The sequence below is a fragment of the Lethenteron reissneri genome, chromosome 16 (assembly GCF_015708825.2).
Source record: "Lethenteron reissneri isolate LAM-NWPU_2019-01 chromosome 16, ASM1570882v1, whole genome shotgun sequence".
In the NCBI taxonomy this organism is placed as follows: domain Eukaryota; kingdom Metazoa; phylum Chordata; class Hyperoartia; order Petromyzontiformes; family Petromyzontidae; genus Lethenteron; species Lethenteron reissneri.
The window spans coordinates 7,783,369-7,802,822 of NC_083794.1; the positions used below are offsets into that span (position 1 = coordinate 7,783,369).

Below are 19,454 nucleotides of genomic sequence, written 5' to 3' on the forward strand. Positions count from 1 at the left end.
GAACCAGTGGCATAGCATTATTCAGGGCCAATCAGATCACAATAGCACGCATTAACCGACACACCGTACGAATGATGCATTGCTCAAGTGTTTATTGCTCATCTTGACATGCATGTTGAGCTCCAATTTTTTTGTTCACTGCAGGCAAGATGCCAAGCGAGACACACAAGTGACAAATGCGAATTTTTGTATGCAAAAGAGTCTTGATATTTTGACATTCCCACTCATAAAAATGGACTGGAGCTTTAGAAACAATCGAACAACGTGCTGTGGTGATCCTTAGGAAAATGTGTTGTTTGAACAAAAGTTGGTTTTCTTAAAATGTTAATGGGTTTACTGGAGGTTGATTCTATCAAAAACATTGTTTTACAAAAATAACACTTTCTATCGGTCAGCTACAATACAGGTTTTCTAATAAGAAAATTTATTTTTACCTAAAAAACCTTGTTACAGCTTTCACCTAGGAAGAGCATACCTTTGTATAGTATGAGCTTATATGCAGAACACATACTTATTTACAAATTTGCAGCCTAGGACATGGTTTTAATGTATGGATCATGATGCACTGTGGAAAACCCATGAACCCACCTGCATCGTAAGACAAAGCAGCAACCTCAGTCCTATATACAAACACTACGAACTCCACAGTTACAAGTCAAAGAAAACAGGCCCAAGTGCAAGGATGAAACTGGGACAAACTCAACACCAACAGGAGTTGACTTTTACTTGTTCCTTTTCAGAAAACTGAAATACAGTCGTGCGAAACCTTAGCGATTTACCCAACCAGTGTAAATGGGTAAGATGTATGGTTTGTCAATGTCAAGTGATTTGGCTTCATAACGTTGATCGTAAAAGTCACGGCTCTCATGTGTTTCTGGGTTACACTGCATGTTATTTGGCACGATGTCTGAAGTTTCACCTCACATGCTGGGAGCTTCATTTTGCTCCATGTGGTGCGAAACGTCCAACATCGTGTTGAGCACATAGGTATCAGCGAGCTGTACAGGACAACTGCAAAAAACCTACGGGGGGTTGTATATCAAAAACATTTACAGCTCAAGTGTTTGGGAACCCACTAGAGGGTCGGGAGGATCTTGAGAAAATGCTGTGTGACTTTTAAATCCCAAACATTCCTGTAAAGAAAATCCAGAGGCATTCTAGTGAGCACCGCTCCTTCAACACACACATATCCCAGTGGACCTCCGAAAAAATTAAACACCACTTCTTTAGAGTTGATTCAACTGCATCATTGTGTGGGCATTTGGGACCACTCAAAGCCGCTGTGGTGCACTCATCATCAGCCAACTCCGGGCCCTGCGGTTCATCGTTATTTACAATCGGAAGTGACTCTGCGAGCGCTACTTTGTCTTTTTACCCTTCCCGGCCCTGCTACTCGCCCCAGCCCTGCTACTCGCCCTGCTACTCGCCCCGGCCTTGCTGCTTGCCCCGGCCTTGCTGGGGGAGCTTGTTTCCTTGGATGCTTTTTTCGCTGGCTTCTTCTTTTGCTGTGGATCGACGTGAAAGTAAACGAGCATGATCACAGTGAGAATTGCTTTGTTACTTCAAAATGTACAATATCTTACATATGTTAGCATTAATGTGTAAATATACAGCCCGTTTGTCAAACCACTGCTAGATAAGGGCTTTTGCACACCGTGCAGGTCATGTACAATACTTCACCAAGCTGGTCAGTGTGGGTTGATGAAGGCGGGGAGCACAGATGGGGGAGTATAGAATGGCTTTTTCTGTCCTGACCACCACATAGTCCCACATCCTATAACAACCTACTGTATTCTGAATGGTAGTCACCCATCCAAATAATATCTCAGGCTCAACTCGATGTAGCTTCTGAGATCTGTTAAGATCGGGCGAATTGCAAATGATTTGGCAATTAGCCTGGATACTATTCTTAAATGTTAATATTTAAGTTCGCTATGTTTTATCGTAGCATGTCTTCATATGTTTTTTTCTTGCGCCTCTGCACGTTCGGATTTTAGCTGTTGTCATCAAGATTAACATGCTGCCTCAATGGGCACCCACCTAAAGTAGCTGTGATTGAAATTTTATAACGAAGCATTTGAGAAAACAACTGACTCTGAACATAAGCCAAAAACTGCCCGCAGGCCAGCGTGACCTTGTTAAAGCGGGGGGTATACAAAGTCAGGGGGACAAACAACACAGTTAATGTTAGAATACTTTAAACAAATATTAAATGTTAAACAGAATAAATAAAACCGTTGAATGAATAAAAATACCACATGCTTCTGTCCATGCATTATGCTCTAGCTGTCACACCCCTTGGATATACGAAGAGTATGCGCGATGCCTATCGCTTATATGTACCAATTGTAACGTCTTGTCTAGGCCCCTCAAACTACTGCAGACAATTTGTTTATCAAATGAAGCTCACAACTAATAATAAAGGGGTGCGAGCCAGGGCTCGGACCCCTCTAGTCCCGCCAACGTCACTAAGGTTACTGCCGTCACGGTAGGGGGCGCCACGGTGGTGACGTGTTAACTCCCTTGCCTGGTATACAGGAGGTTATGGGTTCGATCCTGACCCTGACCCCGACACCTGTATCTTTGGAGTTTGCATGTTCTCCCTATGGTCACATGGATTTTTCTCCGGGTCCTCTGGGTTTTCTCTCCACATTTAGAACATGTGTTTTAAGTATTTGGCTGCTATACATTTCCATATGATGGGCCGCTTCATTGAGCTATGATTTGTGGCTATGTCGCTTCTGAAAAAGAGCTATATAGCTTCGTGGGCCTTACCCGGTGAAATAAACATAGTTTAGTTTATAGTTTAGTAAATGCCCCCACCTTAATCATGGCGTCGGCGGAAATGTCCATGTCATCCTCGTGCTCGCTGGCCGAATCCGGCACAGCTGCAGCTCCATCGCCCTCTGCTCCGTCGAATCCTTCTCCCTCCTCGTTCGATCCACCCCCTCCAGGGCCTCGCCGCCCCTTCTTGGGGCCCACGGCCAGCGAGTACGGCGTGAGGTGCGATTCTTTGTTGTAGGCCCGAGTAAACGCCGCCTTGACCTGCGAGCCCACACACGCGTGGGTGATATTGGAGATGTTGGCCGAGCGCCAGCGTACAGCCCTTGCTAGGTCTATGGAGTATAACTAAAATAAAAATATATGGAGTCACTGCTGCATACCTCTCCCCACTGTTTGTCACTCTACTCCCTGCCAAGCACTCTCCACTCCACAAACCAAGACTTTTTATAGACGATCTGCATATACAGCACTGTCATTGAGAACTAATAAAAATAACATTCCATGCAGGTAAATAACATGAAATAACTTTTAATTATTGGGCAGTAAGCTTGATGCAATGATTTATCCATTAAAAAAGTATTCAAGAGGAATGCATCAACCGTGCATGTGAGATTACTTAATATACACAAATGTTCCATTAGGATATTATAGATGAACGGCAGCATAGACAAAGCATCTGCAAAACAATACAAAAAGATACAAAATAAATGACAAAATAAATCGTGAATCATGACAGAATTGTGACATCCAATGAATTGAAAGAGGGGGGTAAATGGTCACATGCCTATGAGGTTCATATGCACATAGGAGTGGCACTGGTAAATAGAAAGGTACCAATGGCTGTAACCATGGGCAATGGAAAGAGAGCCGAGTCTTGTGTTGCACTGGAAGAGGAGCTCTGGAGGCATACAGCGCGCAATCTAGGTTCTTGTTAACTTATACTGAAAACGCATTTCTTTAGAACTGCTTTTTTCTGTTTTTATTGTTGTCCTTCCCCCGCACCTCCGATTAGCATGCTTGGCTACGTACGGTGCGAAGGAAGTTCAACATACATGACATCCAGACAGTGAGTGCAGCATAAGGTAGAAAAAGGGGACTCCCGGGGGGGGGGGGAGGTAAAGCACACAGTGCCAAGCACACCTTAGGGTCAAGTTTGGCGAGAGGGTCGGTGCTGCCGTGGTAAGATGACACTTCCATGAGGCTGTCCACGTCCTCCTTGGTCAGACAGTAGTCATCCATGAGGCTCAGTGTCTGCGCGACGCCCTCCGAGCCCCGCGTCTGCAGCGGCCGCGCCAGCTCGTTGCGCAGGGCACCCAGGTATTCAAGGTTCACGGCGCGTTGGCACGAATGCGTCCTGCGCGACACGGCAAGCGACGAGACAGGTAATTGCTTGGTGAGGCTCGCTCACTCAGCGCAATGAGTGCTGCTGATTGACGACAGACGAAACGAACAAGTCTGAATGAAGACGCAAATTAAAATAATTTAAGAATGTTATAAGAGACATGAGTGCACTGACGACCAAAATTGGAGAATCATGAATGTTTCCTTTACTTAACCAACAAATTAAATAAACCCAATGAGACACATGAAACATTGCCTCTTTTGACCTAATAATTAATTTGCAATATGTTTATGAAAATATTTATATAATTGGCTGACCTGATAATATTGCAGAGGGGTGGGAGAGAAATTGTATGACCCTCTTACCAACATTTAATAGGAGGGCACCACACTTTTGATGGCTTTAGTCGACTAGACCAAGATAATAACTCGATGAAGACTTGACTAAAATTCCGTAGGCTGTCGCCAAGGAGACTAAGACTGATTAACATGTTTTTTAAATGCTGTCTAAACACCGCGACAGAGGGAGGGTGGAGGTAAGGGGAGCAGTGATGGTGCCCGTACCGGAGGCTCATGTGCATGGTCAGCTCCTGCAAGATCCGCGCGTTCTTGCCCGTTGTGGAGTGACGACCGAGCCAGCTCGGGAAACTGGGGAACTGCGACATGTAGCCCCTCATGAGCTCTCCCGGGATGACGCTCGCAAAAATGGCCTGTCCCGGGAGACGCGGTGGGGCGAACCAGACAGCTGTTCCGTTACAACTTCACAGTCAGATTTTTAGTGACCCTTGCCTTATCTGCTCAATAATAGCATCTCATCTCATTGCATGTCTCTGGAATTCCTGCCTTTCCCTGGCTGTATGCAGAAAGCAAGATATTTTCCCTTCATTCAGGATACTTTCTCTGTTCTTCTCTGATTAACTGTCGCTCTCCATGAAGCATCTTTCCTCTGGGCAAATGCCACTTGGCCACTTCTGAAAAGAACTGAAAATGTCTTCTCTTTCCCAAAGTGTGCATGTACCCCCCTGTCCAGTTGTACAATATCTGGAGATGAAGTTGCATTTAGATGCTATTTACATCCAAATTATACTTTTTGACAGTGGCCCCACCCCATCTACTGCTCTGACAATCACACAAACTACTCAGGCAGCCCAGTGAGATACCCTGTATCATGAGTCGAGTGTGAATTCAGAACATTCTTAGGACAAAATCCCAATATCTGTCAATGCTTCAGATCACCGGGATAGCCTTTTTGTAACTGATACTGTCCCGGCCAAACCAGGATGTTTGGTAACTCCTTAACAGCACACTCAGTAGCATTCTCACCTGTGTGGGCAGGAGGCCCCACGACTGATTGGAGCGAATCTGCCTGTCGACGAGGTCCCCCTGAGCAATGCTGTCGGCAGTCTTGCTCAGCAGGGTGAGGTGCTTCTTCATGTTGCCCCTGGTCACGCGTCAGAGCCATGTTACACACGGCAGTGATAAGATGGTAGGTCGAGGCATCCCTGATAGAGGCTCCACATAGCAGCAGCTGCGGCAGTACCTGCAACAGTACCTGCAAACAGCCTATGGGCGCAGGGTTTAAACACATAGGCAGCAACATAATCAGAGTGGCCATAAGGATCATTGAGATATACTTAATTTGGAGCTTTCGTGACTGCAGGAATTACTATTTGGTTCTTTCGGTAAAGTCACGTATAAAGAGAAAATAATAAATTAAATACTAGCATACGACGTTTCGATTGCAACACAAGCAATCATCATCAGGTATAAATGAAATAGGAAGAACGTAATCAACCAGGTAGGGTGTTGACTGTTATGTTATCCGACTCTCTGTTGTATTACATTACATTTCTAAGTATACTAGATTTGTGTTTCTATTTCATTTATACCTAATGATGATTGCTTGTGTTGCAATCGAAACGTCGTATGGTAGTATTTAATTTATTATTTTCTCTTTATACGTGACTTTACTGAAAGAACCAAAGAGTAATCATTGAGATAGTGAAATTGCATGATGCTCATGAAGTCAACTCAGCCACTGTTAACAATATAAAACAACAAGGGGAGCCACTTATGACAGCTTGGGATGCTTATTCCACCACTACTCTTCGAACTATATTATTAGTCATGGCTCGACTCTGACTTGGCCTCGAACACAACACAGCTCAGGTTTGAGCCGCTCAGTTACGTGGTTGGGATCATGCTAAAAGCCCAGCTCAAGTCAAGTTTGAGCCAGAGCCAAGCCTGAGGGAAGCTGTGACAAACAAGCAAACTGGAGCAGCTTCAACATTCGTGTCTCATAAGTAGAGCTTGTGCTGAACCAATGCTGCTGAAATTACGCACTCCCAGAAGACTGTGTGTATGTATGATGAATTTCTTTCGCACCGTACGTAGCCAACTGTGCTGACATCAATGCCTTTTCAATATCTGACTCATTGATGATCCTGCTCATGTTTACCAACCTGCACTAATCATAGCTGTTAAGTATGGTCAAACGACTTCGACCAAATATATCAATATCTCCCTCCAGAAGAAACGAAAATCTACCGAGGTGCAATGGAGGCTGCTGATGAGTGATGCGGTGTGTGTTTGAGCGTGTCATCCAATATCCCAGCATGCTTGTGCATCTGTGTCTAAAAGTACATAACCATGCAATCGCCGGGACATATCGGTCCGGGAACAGATATTTCCAAATCTAAATGTTTGCATAAACATTTTTGCACTTTTTTTTTTGTTTTCTTTTACAGGCAACTTTGTACTACAGACAGATGGCCTTGAACAGTTTCGAGAAGCACTCGGGCAGCATGGGTGGCTGAGTGGGGAGTGGGTGGCGGAGTGGGTGGCGTGGGTGGCTCGCGAGCTCACACGCGCGATGTGCGCTGGCTCACCCTGCGGCCAGCGGCCGGACATGCACGTAGTTCTCTTGCACAAAGAGCGGCGCGATGGAGTAGTCGTGGAAGAAGAGGTCGGACTTGTCCATGAGCGACATGTGCTGCGTCTCCTCGTCAGCAATGAACACCTTGCGCGCCACGTCAAAGGGGCCCTGCGAATGCGTGCAAACACAAAACCAAACAAAGACAAAGATCCTCCTTGTAGCTTTTACAGGCTGTTGGGGCAAGTGCTGTTAGCGAGCACCTATGAAGGGTTGGTACGGCACATGAAAGGTTATTGTGACCAGCATTACGTCTGGCCGCCTATCATTCCGCTGGTTTGATGTTTACACACCATGCCAAGTACTCGTTTAAGGATTTGTCGACCTGGGGGAGGCCTGGGGCCAGGTTCACATAATAGTCACTGATGTTGCCAGTGGGACTAACCACTGCACTACCACTCCCCACCGACAGGCACAAAGATGCACACACACACACAAACACCGTCATCCACACTCATATAGAAATCGTCACAAAGTGCTTATGTGATATCACGCTCACTTGTGGCTACAGCTGAAAGGAATGTTGCCCGAACAAGTGACGCCAGAGCAATGTTCCGTTCAAAGTTTGCACCTGATAGTTATCTTACATATTTTAGAATAATAACTATTACAGTTCCAACAAAACGTGTCAGTAGAAAAGCAACAACGTGAATCGTATTGCGAGTGACGGAGACTCAAATGTGAAGGCAAAGACAGGCAGAGTCGATGGGCATACAAGCGAGGCTCGCTATTGCGAAAGTCTCAATCACCATTTTAAGGTCCTTCTTGGCACTTTTGGCGTCAGACTTGGCCTGGTCGTATGTGAGGGCCTTCTCTCGTGCTGACCACACGCACAGGTTGTGCAGCACCTGTCCAAGAAAACGCACAGTGCGTATTATAAGCACATAACATTACTGCATAACATACATACAGGACAGCAGTACAGTGGTATGGGCCGTGCCACGATTAAATGGATGGTTGCAAGTTCAAATCCCAGTTAGGGACAGAATTCATCCCTCCAAGTATTTATGTGTACATGTTGCCTGGGACATAGCCTCGCATATACGCAGGGTAGCTAAATATGTGTATTTATCTCTGGATATAGCCTAGCATATAGACGGGGCCGCTATGTGTGGATGGCTACCGACCGGTCTCCATGAGGCCATCCAAGCCTCAAGGGTCTTCCCCTTCCCTTCTTGCCCGAATGCCACACTCGAATCTGGGTGGAATCTTTCCAATTGTGTGCACGGAGCAATGGTATTACCCACCTGTAATCAGTCAGAATTGCCATTCTGGTCAGGTAAAACTAGCAATGTTTACTTAGCTGAGCATACCAGAAGCTCTTAAAATCCAGTTTTATAACAGAACTACAACAGCATCTCATTCTATTGCACAAACCTTACATTGCAGTATTCCTGTTGGAATCCTATTTAACGTAATAAAATACTTTTACATGGGATTCGCCCATAGAAGAAACATGATTTCAGCAGGAATTGCTCAAGGTAGATCCATAAAAATCGAATACAATTTCTGCAGGAATCGGTCAAATCTCTTTGTCCTTGGGATTGTGTGAATGTCATGGCAATGTTGAAATTGCTAATACTGGTGAAGTCTGTAAACATAAAATTAGCACTTTCTCAGGCTCATGTGTGCAGGTATTTGCTGACTTGCAGCACCGTACGGTTTTATTATGCAAGTACTAAACCGTGAACGTAGCAGTATCTGCAGAACATATCAACAGTAAAGAATATTTCCACAGCTCCACTATGAAATAATGAGACGACAGCAATAAAGGGCTCAGTCCAATTCATTTTCTAGTTTGATCTACACAAAGGGAGCACAGACACACTAAACTTATCACAATTAACATTCTTTAATGGCTCACTTTATGCTTGTGAGTCAACCTTTGTAATGCAATAATGTGATTATTGCATTAACCGTTTATAATGGCATCATGAGTTTGATAATCCCAAAATATTTCAACACTTGCACCCGAGACGTTACGCAATATAACTTTACAGTGCCTCTCATGCAGTCCATCTGACCTTGGATTCTAGATACATAATTATTATGATGCAGAGCTGTGGCTATCAACTACTGAAATAATAAATTAATCTATCGATTATTATATTACTAGCACTGCCAGCACATTTGCATGCCCACAGGTCAGACAGCCAGCAAATCGTTTTTATGATTTGGTATCACATTTCAAAAATATTACATCCAATATGTACATCATAAGTATTAATAAATTCTAGTGGTACTCGACCCAGGGTGGGCCGGGATTAATGATATCATCGTGTCACTGCGCCACGCTCGGTGTGAACTGCGGTGAGTTTCCAGCATTTTGCAGAAAAATCAACGAATAATTTCAGCAAATTATTATCAATAACAATGTCAAATAAAAATGATATTATTAACTTGCATTATAAACTTTAAATCAATTGTATTACCAACACTGCTTGCAACATTAGAAACCTTTTACACCTGTGGGAACAACTGTTCTGCAATTCTGTAGACTTTGACTACAGCTGCCTAGAGTTGATGCAGTTTCCCAAGCAATGCTGCTCCATCAACCGCGATTTCAGGCTCGAGAAGTGAGAACACAACTGCGGGCATGGAGTGGCTACCAGACCTGCCGGATGTCCTGATTTGCTGCCAGGATGATCTCCTGCATGGCGGCCGGAGGGATCTTGAGGCCTTCCTTGAATGCCACGGACATCATGGCTCCCTGCCCCCGACATGCGGCCAGCAACAACAACAACGAGCACAATTCACGCGTTAACTGGGTCGTAATAATAACAATAATGTACATGTACAGCGCTTGTGTCAAACCCCTGGTGTCTGATGGCCTCCCCACACGTACGGGTCATGGAGGTTATTAGATCATTCTTCACCAAGCTGGTCAGTGCGCGTTGCCCACAGCGTAGCCACCCAGGCCAAACACAAGCCTGTTTTTGCACTGTGGTATCCCATCCAAGCACTATCCAGGATAATATGTTCAGAGGCAATTTATGAAAATAAGAATAATGTAATTTATTAAATAATTATTATGTCTCTTTTTTTATCCAGGGAAGCTTCAATGCCTTTCAAGACACCTTTTCTGGAGGGCCCTGCAGTGGGATGTGTGGCCAGTTCTTTTTAAATCCTTTATATTAAGTTCACTTGCTTGCGTGCTTACGACTGTGCATATCTTTCGGTCGTTTTTTTACCCACTTCCCGTGATCCAATCGAGCTGACATTTTGCACACAGACTCGTTGTGCGTGACAATTTATTTTCGTGAAAATTTTTTTCCAAAATTTTCCACTTTTTAGGGAAGAAAAAAAAGTCATATTTAATTTAAAATACCAATGTGATAAAAATGAAACTCTTACTCAAGAAAAACAGAAATGAATAATAAAATAAAACCGATGCCACGCATATAAAGGATTTATAGTGAAAAACTTAGTTTTTACGGGTTAATTTTTTAATGATTACATTCAATGCAGAACAAAACTGGTGAAATTCCATGCAGACCAGAAAAAAAAACATTCAAAGGTCTGCCATTCAAAAGGCACTGCCATTTTCTGGCTACTTCACAAACTATGGGAGTCTTAAAACTCTGCGTGAGCCACCCAAGCGCTGGGTTAAAGTCACGGTCCACGACACCTAACTCGTAGCTACACCAGGAAGAGATGACAACCAAAATGCCGATCGACTAGGCGGAAGCGGGCACCTTGATCTGCTCGACGCGTGGTCGTGGGAAGCGGAGGTCGAAGCAGTAGTTTGCGAGCGAGCGGATCTTTGCGTGGTTCCGATCGTTGCACATGCAGATGACGGGCACTTTGCTCTGCTTGATGAGCGCAATGAGCTCCTGTGAAATCACACGACAAAACACAGCACCACCCGCAACACGTGAAGGATGATTCACAGCCCGAGGCAACAATTTGACCTTGCAACATGTGACAGTGTATGCTGGTGTGACTACAATCTCACCCAGACTAGATTGGGGTGGTAGTTGTTCACTGCTAAACCTAGATTGTCATTTCATGATTAAATCTGGGTTTTATTGAAAAGTTATTTTTGTTCACAAGCAGATGAGACCCGCAATCAGTTAATAATGAAAACCACACAAGCATGGTCGAAAATAATCTAAGCTCTAATTATTACCAAACTATATAATTTTGATATAGTATATATGGAGCGGTGGTACATGGGTTAGCGCAAAGTACTATGAACCCGGTGACCCGTGTGATGTGCCCGCTCACCTGCATGCCCCCCCGATCCTCGTTCCCAGCCATGCCGTCCACCTCGTCCATCAATAGCACGTGGCGGTCGCTCACTGTCTGTGCCGTGCCTGCACGCGACACCGCCGCAACCAACAGACATCGCTTGCCCCATGAAGAGCTTCACACGAAACCCAGGACCAGTGATTTTATCTTACTTTTTTGTCTTTTTTCCCATTTTAAAGAACTATTTTCTATTTGACCAGGTAATGCCCACTGAGCTATATAGCTCTTTTTCCCCGAAGCGACCTGGCCACAAATGACAGCTAAAGGAAGTGGCTTATGTGGATATTTATAGCAGCCAAATACTCTGAAATGGATGTTTCTAAATGTGGAGGGAAAAACTGGAGGACTTCAAGAAAACGCCACGCAACCACGAGAACATGCAAACTTAAAATATACAGGCATCAGGGTCGGGATCAAACCCACGGGCTCCTGCATACCAGGCGAGTTAGTTAACATCTCGCCACCATGCCGCCCTTTTCATTCCAATTGCGCTGTAGATGTCAAGACACAAAGAATCCAATTGGATCTTTCACAGAGCAGTGTAGCCCTTCGTGCAATAAAATGGCCCACAGAAGCAGATATCACAGAACTACTTCTGAGATCTAATAGCGACAGGACTCACTGTGCCTATGACCATAAACAGCAAAGCAACATGCTTGGATGCTCTGTCTCCCGCGCACTGCCATGCAAATATACCGGGTACATTAGCACTGGTAAAAATGAAAACAATCGTTGTGGTACTGGCCACATAACTTCTGCGTGTGTCACGCTGACCTAAATAAATATTGGCTCACAGCAACAAAACACATCATGATTTGCTGAACAGGAGATCTTAATATTTTTATGAAATTGTATTTGCTTTTAAGTGTGTGCTCCAACGATGACGGAAGCACATTCTCGGGAACAATACATCAAAGCTGGTGTTTGTGAGCGAATACATGCCGTGGTAGAAGCCTTCAATGCTGGTGTTGCGCAAGCAGGTCGAGACCTCATTCTTCATGCTGTTCTTGCTGCGACGGTCACTCGCATTTAGCTCCACGAAACTCAAGCCCAGCTCCTGCCGCCAACACGTGCATACGCACACGTATAAAGATCGATCGTACAGTCTTGAGACTGTCGGGGCAAGTTCTGTTGTCAAGCCCCTACTAATCCCCCTCATAGCTTGAACATACTGTTGGGGCAAGTGCTGTTAGCGAGCACCTATGAAGGCCGGCATGGCACATGAGGGGGTGGGTGGCCAACACCACTCCTGGCCGCCTTTGTCGAGGCTGAGTGGCGATATTTACCCACTACCCTAGGTACTCATTTGAGGCTGAGTCGACCTAGGGAAAGCCCATAACCAGTTCAGATAATCTTCACTGGTGTTGGACGTGAGCGAGAATTGAACTCTGGTCACCGGGTTTGTAGTGCAGCGCGCTAACCGCTGCACTACCACTGCCCACGACTAAACATACAAATCCCCACAAACACAAATTCCCACACCCATATGCACAAACACAAGTACAAATACAAAAGCACACATAGACACATGCACACCCCACACGCAGGCACCATTCACCACCCACCACACATACATACATACACACACACTGACCACCATCACATTCCATTGACCACCAACATTATCCATGCAGATCTCACCAGGCAAAATACACGTACATGTCCACAGCATCATGACACGGCCGAATAAATGCGGCATTCTTGGTGTCGCGGTCTATCCCAGGTCGCAGGCAATTGTCACTTCTCATAACCCAAGAGGGTTCTTACGCAGAGAAGAGTGACATCACCTCCCAAGGGAGGCAGGTGGCTAGGACCTCTCACCTGGCACACGAGGGCGGCCGTTGTGGTTTTGCCTACGCCGGGAGGTCCTGACAGCAGCGCAGCCTTGAAACCAGAGCCATCATCCTTCCCGCCGAACCTGAACCTTCCTGCGGTGTCGAGAGCAGGGCCATGTTTGAAGAATAAATCATCTCATGTTTCGAGTGACCACTACGAGGATTAATAACATTATGGTTCTCAGTGTGATTTGGGAGGGAGCAGTGGTGCAAGAGATAGTTCACTGCGCTACAAATTAAGCTACCTGAGCTTTATTCCCAGCAACGGCTAACATCAGTGATGAGTTGTATCTGAACCCAATCAGGGGCCTCCTCCACCTTCACCGACTCACACTTATCACCATGTTGAAAAACCCCCGTTGTCCAGCAGTAGATTGAGGAAGAGCTGGATATTATTAGTTTCTACTTGTCATCATTGTTAATTTTCAATCTTTGGCTCTGAAAAAAAAATTCGATAAGACAGTATTTGTTCATGGTAAAAGTGGAAGGGACATTTCAGCCAGTTCTTCACTACTGGCAACAGATGGTATGTAGAGGTGAGTCACGCCTCCCATAAAGTCATGTGCGTGAAAACAACGCAAGGGGTCATACCTGTCTCAAACTTTTGGACAAGGGAAGATTTCTATACACCTGTACCCACTAAACTAGCCACACGAGATACCTTAGCTATTGGACTTGAGTCTCCATGGCTATCAACGTAGAAATTCCTTCTAAACAGCACACAAATCCTACAGATGTAACTACCCTCTGCTGGCAAACCATCTGAGATCTAAGGCTCCTTGGAAAGCACGCATGGACTCCTCACCTACGCTAGGGGCGGCCTTCCTTCCACCGCCACTTGCGCCTCCGTGGTTGCTGTGCCAGGCGCGCAGCCAGCGCAGTAGTTTGTTGGCCGGGCTCTGGTCACCCTGTTGCCCGATGATGTTCTTCAGGGACTGTGGCCTGTAGCGGTCTACCCACAGCAGGCTGTCCCCTCCCACTTCGGGGCCACTGCCCTTCTTGGGGCTCCTGGTCTCAGCCGAGGGTCCTCTGCCCGTCACCCTCCCAGCCCAGCCAGTCTCCGTCCGCTCTGTTCTCCGCTGCTGCTCGGCAGCAGAGAAGAGCTGCTTCCGGGTCACGGTCGAGGTCTGGTCGGTGCCGCCGGCCTCCTTCGTGGGCTTGTCTGGAGACGTGCTAGTTGGCTTGTCCGGTGAGGTCTTGGTCGGTTTCTCCGGTGAGGTTTTGGTCAGTTTGTCCGGAGATAACTTTGTCGGCTGGCTAGGAAACTTCTTGGCGGCGAATTTAGCCTTGGAAGCCTGCGCGCACGAGAGATAATCATGCGCTAGGGCTGGGAGTTGAATATCACCGCGCCTATCAAAGACACTTCATTTGCCATCAGCTTCACCTTAAGCAAAAACAGAGTGTAGTTCATCCCGTAGAGACCTTGTGGATGTTATAAACTGTGAGCACAGTAGTGCGTGTTTTATAAACAGCAATTAGATCACAAGAACCTGCTAGAAATGTAATAAATGCGATTGTAAAGAGGATAATGTCTATTGTTACCGATCATTATAAGACAAATAACTTCTTTGTAAATTTAGATCAAAGTCACGGCAGTGCAAGGCTGAATGTCATAAGTCGGACCTCCGTCTCGGCGGCGATGGTGTACTTGCTCTTCTTTCCGGGACGTGTGCGGATCAACTCAAGCAGCCCATCCTCGTCCAACTGCTTCACTCGGCAGCTCTCGGCCTGGATCGGGGGTGACGGCACACACGGGCACACACGGCCACCCACACAGGCACACAAGCGCAGCCACACACACACACGGGAATGGACAGGCATGCAAGCACAGGCACAGATTCATACAATCAGAACGATGCAGTCACATACATGCACAGACACACATGCACACATGCACACACAGGGAAACAGAAGATTAGCTATTATGGCCAATTCAGCTGAATCATTAAAATCCAATAAATCACAAAAAATATTCATGTAATGGATACGTGAATGTGTACAATATTGTTATTAGCAAATAAGTGTCCTGTCCACTGCAGCTGAGCTTTGTTAATCATGGGTTGCAGTTTAAACTCGCAGTGACGGTAAAATATCGGTAAAATATCCTCTGCTGGTGATTTCAAAGTGGTAGGCCTCATGTAGGCTACCGTCGGTTCCCCATCCCTGATCCAGCGCATTCGCGTTTGTGCGTGCGTGGTCATCGGTGCCCGTGTGCGGATGAGCGCGCGCCACCTTGTCCAGCTTGGAATTGCCGGGGTCGCGGCCGACCACCAGGTAGTCGGTGCGCTTGCTCACGTTCCCCGTCACTTTGCCCCCGTAGCGCTCGACGAGCGAGCGAGCCTCTTCCCGCTCCAGCGACTCCAGCACGCCCGTGATCACGAACGTCAGCCCCTCCAGGCAGTTCTCCCCTCCCTTTGGCGGGATGGCAAACAAATAGCAGCCACACTTAAAAAATGGTGAAACGCCCCACCTGCAAATCTACCTCGTGAATTGATTAAATGGCGACAGGTTTATTTCCTGTAATTCATGTTGCTATATGCTCCTTGTACCGTTCCTGTTCTGCTGTAATGTGCACTGGTGCCTACTTTATTGGAGGGTGATATTGGCACATAAAATAAATATTGATTGAGAATTCAAACGGTGAGAAAAATAGACTTCTTAAAAAAACGACTCCGAAAGGCACCTCTCGATGCCCTCCAAGTGTCCCCCAAACAGACAATTCGAGCTTTATACGTAATCCAGAACCTCAGAGTTGTGCTGGTTCTGTGTTTCTGACCCTGCCACCAATCTACCGGATGACAGGTGCGTATCATTGCCACGGCGCATGTGAAGAAGCTTCTTTCAGGAGTCGGCAAGGAGTGAACCAACTGCGAGCGGAGTAGGGTTAGCGCAACCACTGTGAAACGCAGAAACTGCACTTGTCATGATTCACAACTTTAACTATTATAGATTAAATGTACGCTCACAATACAAGCAATGATGCCTGCATGTAAAAATAAAGCATTCACAATTCATGAAAATAACATTTCTTTCAGGCGAGCAAATAAACAAGGCAGAACATTCCAGGCAGATAATGAGACAGAGAGTACTAACAAGACAAAAAAAGAACCGAATCTCAAATAGAATGGTGTCCCTGAATCGTGACAATTCATCGTATCACGCGGGGCATGGGGAATAACTTGTTATGTGCCGAGCGAACATTACATGCCTGTGGGATCTCCTTTGACCCGAGTGCGCGCGGACCATCCCGGCTGAGGTAGTGTCTGTATGCAGCCACATTCTGTCGTTTCTTCTCAGAGTCTTCCAGGCCTTTCTGAAAAACCAAACGGGGAGGGCGATGGGCGAACCTAAGCCAGCAGCGCCGTGCTCGCCAAATCACTTGCTCATGTCAAATTCCACATCCGGCGAAAGTGGCATCTGTGTCGACAGTGTCACCTCAGACTTGGGCGAGGTCTCCGTGCTGCCCGTCCTGGCAGGAGAGCCCATGGCGGCACCCTTCGAACTCGGAGAACGGTCGATTTCCCTCTTAACCGGAGATAACTTCACCGTGGACAGAGGTACCGCTTTGAAGGGTGACCTTTTGGGTGCAACTTTTGGCTCGAACTTCACCAACGGTGGTGGAGCCGCCGCTTTGGTTGGCTTCACGGGTGACCTCTTCCTCACTAAAGGAGAAGCACAGGGATTAGTGTGTGCACAGATAAAAGTATACCCGTGCAAGGTGTAAGGACTCGCGTGGACACATGGACTTACATCACGGAGCCTACTTTACAGTCCTCCTACAGGGTCAATAAGAACACATGCAAATTAAGAACATTCTATGACAACAACAATTAGCTACATGAAAAACATGCTTATTATGTCTGCGGGGATGCATAGTTTAACAAATGCCAAGGTTCCTCTGGATATTCATCAAATGTTTATCTAACAGCTCTTATCTGTTTTTTAACATTCGCCAACAATTCCCCACTGCAACCTAATGTGGCTCGAAATGTGAGCAAATGTTTTGAATGCGGGTATCAGATTTGCTATTCAATTAAGTGCCCAGCAACTATCCTGATATCACTATTGCCAAAGCTACATTACTATAGTTATCAATACCGTAATTGTTTGAATTATCATACCATTATATCATCACATTACGAAAATCCAGTTATACTAACCATAGCATAGCGTAGTGGCCGATGGACAAGACTGGTGATAAAATGGCAGCCCAAGGAGAGAACCCATTTAAAAAGCGACTGCTGCAGAGATGGAGCGATGAGATCAATATCTGTGCAGGAGTGACACGTATGGTAGCAGCACTGGACTGACAGAGATGGTAAAGGTGTGGAGAGGTCTTCATCCAAAAGTGGATAAACAATGGCTGATAATAATGATGAATCTAAAAATCACCTCGTGAGACAATTCCAGTAAACCAAACTCGCACTCCACTAGGGTGGAGGATGAAGTCTCACTGAGGGCCCGTGAGCGTGTGAGCGTGTGAGAGTGTGTGACGGCGCGTCTCGTACGTGCAGGTTGTTTTTCTGGCGTCTTGCTGCTGCGAGCAAATGACTCCACACGAGCCTGCGACAAACACAACACAGTGCGCGCATTTACTCGGTGCTCCAACCGAACGCATTCCTCCACTAATCGTGTAACACGTGTCCCTTTCATGCATGCTAACACCAAGTGAATGTGTTTCCCCCGCTCTAGCACAGCTCATCTCCATTGGCGGACCTGAGCCAAGTGGAAATTCCACATTCCTATGGCGAGGGTTAATCTATTCACAAAAAAACACCGTTGACTTTGCACGAAAGTGGTAGTTACATTATTTACTACAGAGGGATGATGGGCTAAGATGACTCTTAACTCGTATTTGAACCAGCAAATTTTCAGCCGAGCGAGTTAAGCGATCTAAGTGCAGCACCACCCGGCCAAATTAACATACAGTACTTCTTACTGCAAGTAGGAAACTTTTAAGCGTTTATGTGAAAAAGATGTTCATCGGGAAATTTTCACTGGTTCATGTAACCGGCCACAGAACACTAGCCACAGGATTTGTTCGCTGTAACACCACCCTACATATGCGTATCCATATTGCCGTGAAGGTCTTAGTCAGTGAGGCGGTACCTTCTTGTGCTGCGGAGCGACCTCCTCCTCATCCAACATGGCGAGCGTGCGCGCAAATTCCTCATCCTCGTGCAGCTGCTTCTCCAGCTGCTAAGAGGAGGGGGGGGTAGGGTTCAGAGGGGTCAGAGGCCAACACACCGCCTTCGTCAGACAGCATGGACAAGCCCTGCGGGGAACACGTGTTCCAATGGTCGGATAGACGCAAGCACGATGTGCAGCGTGCAAAGGAAAGCCCGCTAACTTTGCTGCTATCTGTCCTGTGCAGCACAGCGTCAGTTTGATCCTGTTTGGTAACTTCCAACACTGGGGTTAGTAAAGTAATTTAACACCGAGTCACCAACCTGTGTGCAATTAACTGTGTGTATCAACTCCATAAGTGTAAAAACTTTGCCTTTTAATGCAGTCCTGTGTATGTATATATATATTTGTATTCATAATTGGTGGCAGTGTTATCTGAACCGGTTTCTGGCCCCCATCCTACTCCTTAACCTACCCACAATGGTTAGCATGATAAAGTACAGTCAGAAAACCCCCATTCCCAATATGGCATTGAGAGGCCTGTGTCCAGCAATGGATTGACAATGGGCAGTACAAAAATGCAGTAATATAATGCATAACTCTTTTTAAGGCTTAAGAGCCATACCTTGGAAACATCCTCTTGTGCAGATGTCGGCTCACTGGGGCTAAACGATTCATCAGTGCTGTCTGATCCCTGCAATAGCACAGTAATTTCATACAATTACATAATATACTTATCATTGCAATTGGATTCATAACTCGGTGAATATTCCATGTCATAAAAAATTTCATGATGGCACAAATCCTGGTTTGCTAATTTCAATCATGGTCTACCTGCAATACACAAAGCATATGTAAAAAACAAGGCAATCTAAATATTGTGCCCTGGCTGAGTAAACTCAACAGGCATTATAAGTAGATGCAACTCAAATGTTCTCAGGTATTTCCTTTTATGTTAGGCTCACAACATTTTGTACTGCTCTTGTATGTAATTTCAGTTTCAAAATTTCCACATTTTTTTTACATCAACGCTTTTTTTATTGTTTGACGCATCTGTTTTGCTGTTTATCAATTTAGAGCCAGATCTCGCTTGAAAAAGAGTGCTCTTACCTAGTTTAAACAGTCAATAACCAATTTATTGATCAATTAATCGGTAAAACACACCACCAGTGACACTTAGGCAA

General features: G+C 45.7%; 1 protein-coding gene across 2 annotated transcripts in view; it reads right to left on the minus strand.

The window, feature by feature from the left end:
- Positions 1-71: 71 nt before the first annotated feature.
- RFC1 (replication factor C subunit 1) overlaps positions 72-19,454 on the minus strand; it is a 37,245-nt gene continuing 17,862 nt past the window's right edge. Inside the window, exons 6-25 of one of the 2 annotated variants that reach the window (XM_061552277.1) lie at positions 18,896-18,964; positions 18,253-18,339; positions 17,652-17,706; positions 16,579-16,805; positions 16,352-16,456; positions 15,376-15,555; positions 14,767-14,871; positions 13,949-14,438; positions 13,130-13,236; positions 12,251-12,365; positions 11,285-11,373; positions 10,753-10,890; positions 9,672-9,767; positions 7,807-7,905; positions 7,014-7,168; positions 5,449-5,566; positions 4,690-4,835; positions 3,925-4,138; positions 2,824-3,045; positions 72-1,505 (exon numbers count right to left, since the gene is read on the minus strand). In XM_061552277.1, the coding sequence (XP_061408261.1) occupies positions 1,359-1,505; positions 2,824-3,045; positions 3,925-4,138; positions 4,690-4,835; positions 5,449-5,566; positions 7,014-7,168; positions 7,807-7,905; positions 9,672-9,767; positions 10,753-10,890; positions 11,285-11,373; positions 12,251-12,365; positions 13,130-13,236; positions 13,949-14,438; positions 14,767-14,871; positions 15,376-15,555; positions 16,352-16,456; positions 16,579-16,805; positions 17,652-17,706; positions 18,253-18,339; positions 18,896-18,964 (2,964 nt within the window). In that variant the 3' untranslated portion in view covers positions 72-1,358. Of the gene's footprint in view, positions 1,506-2,823; positions 3,046-3,924; positions 4,139-4,689; positions 4,836-5,448; positions 5,567-7,013; positions 7,169-7,806; positions 7,906-9,671; positions 9,768-10,752; positions 10,891-11,284; positions 11,374-12,250; positions 12,366-13,129; positions 13,237-13,948; positions 14,439-14,766; positions 14,872-15,375; positions 15,556-16,351; positions 16,457-16,578; positions 16,806-17,651; positions 17,707-18,252; positions 18,343-18,895; positions 18,965-19,454 lie in introns of both variants that reach the window. The other variant, XM_061552276.1, reaches the window with a different exon arrangement.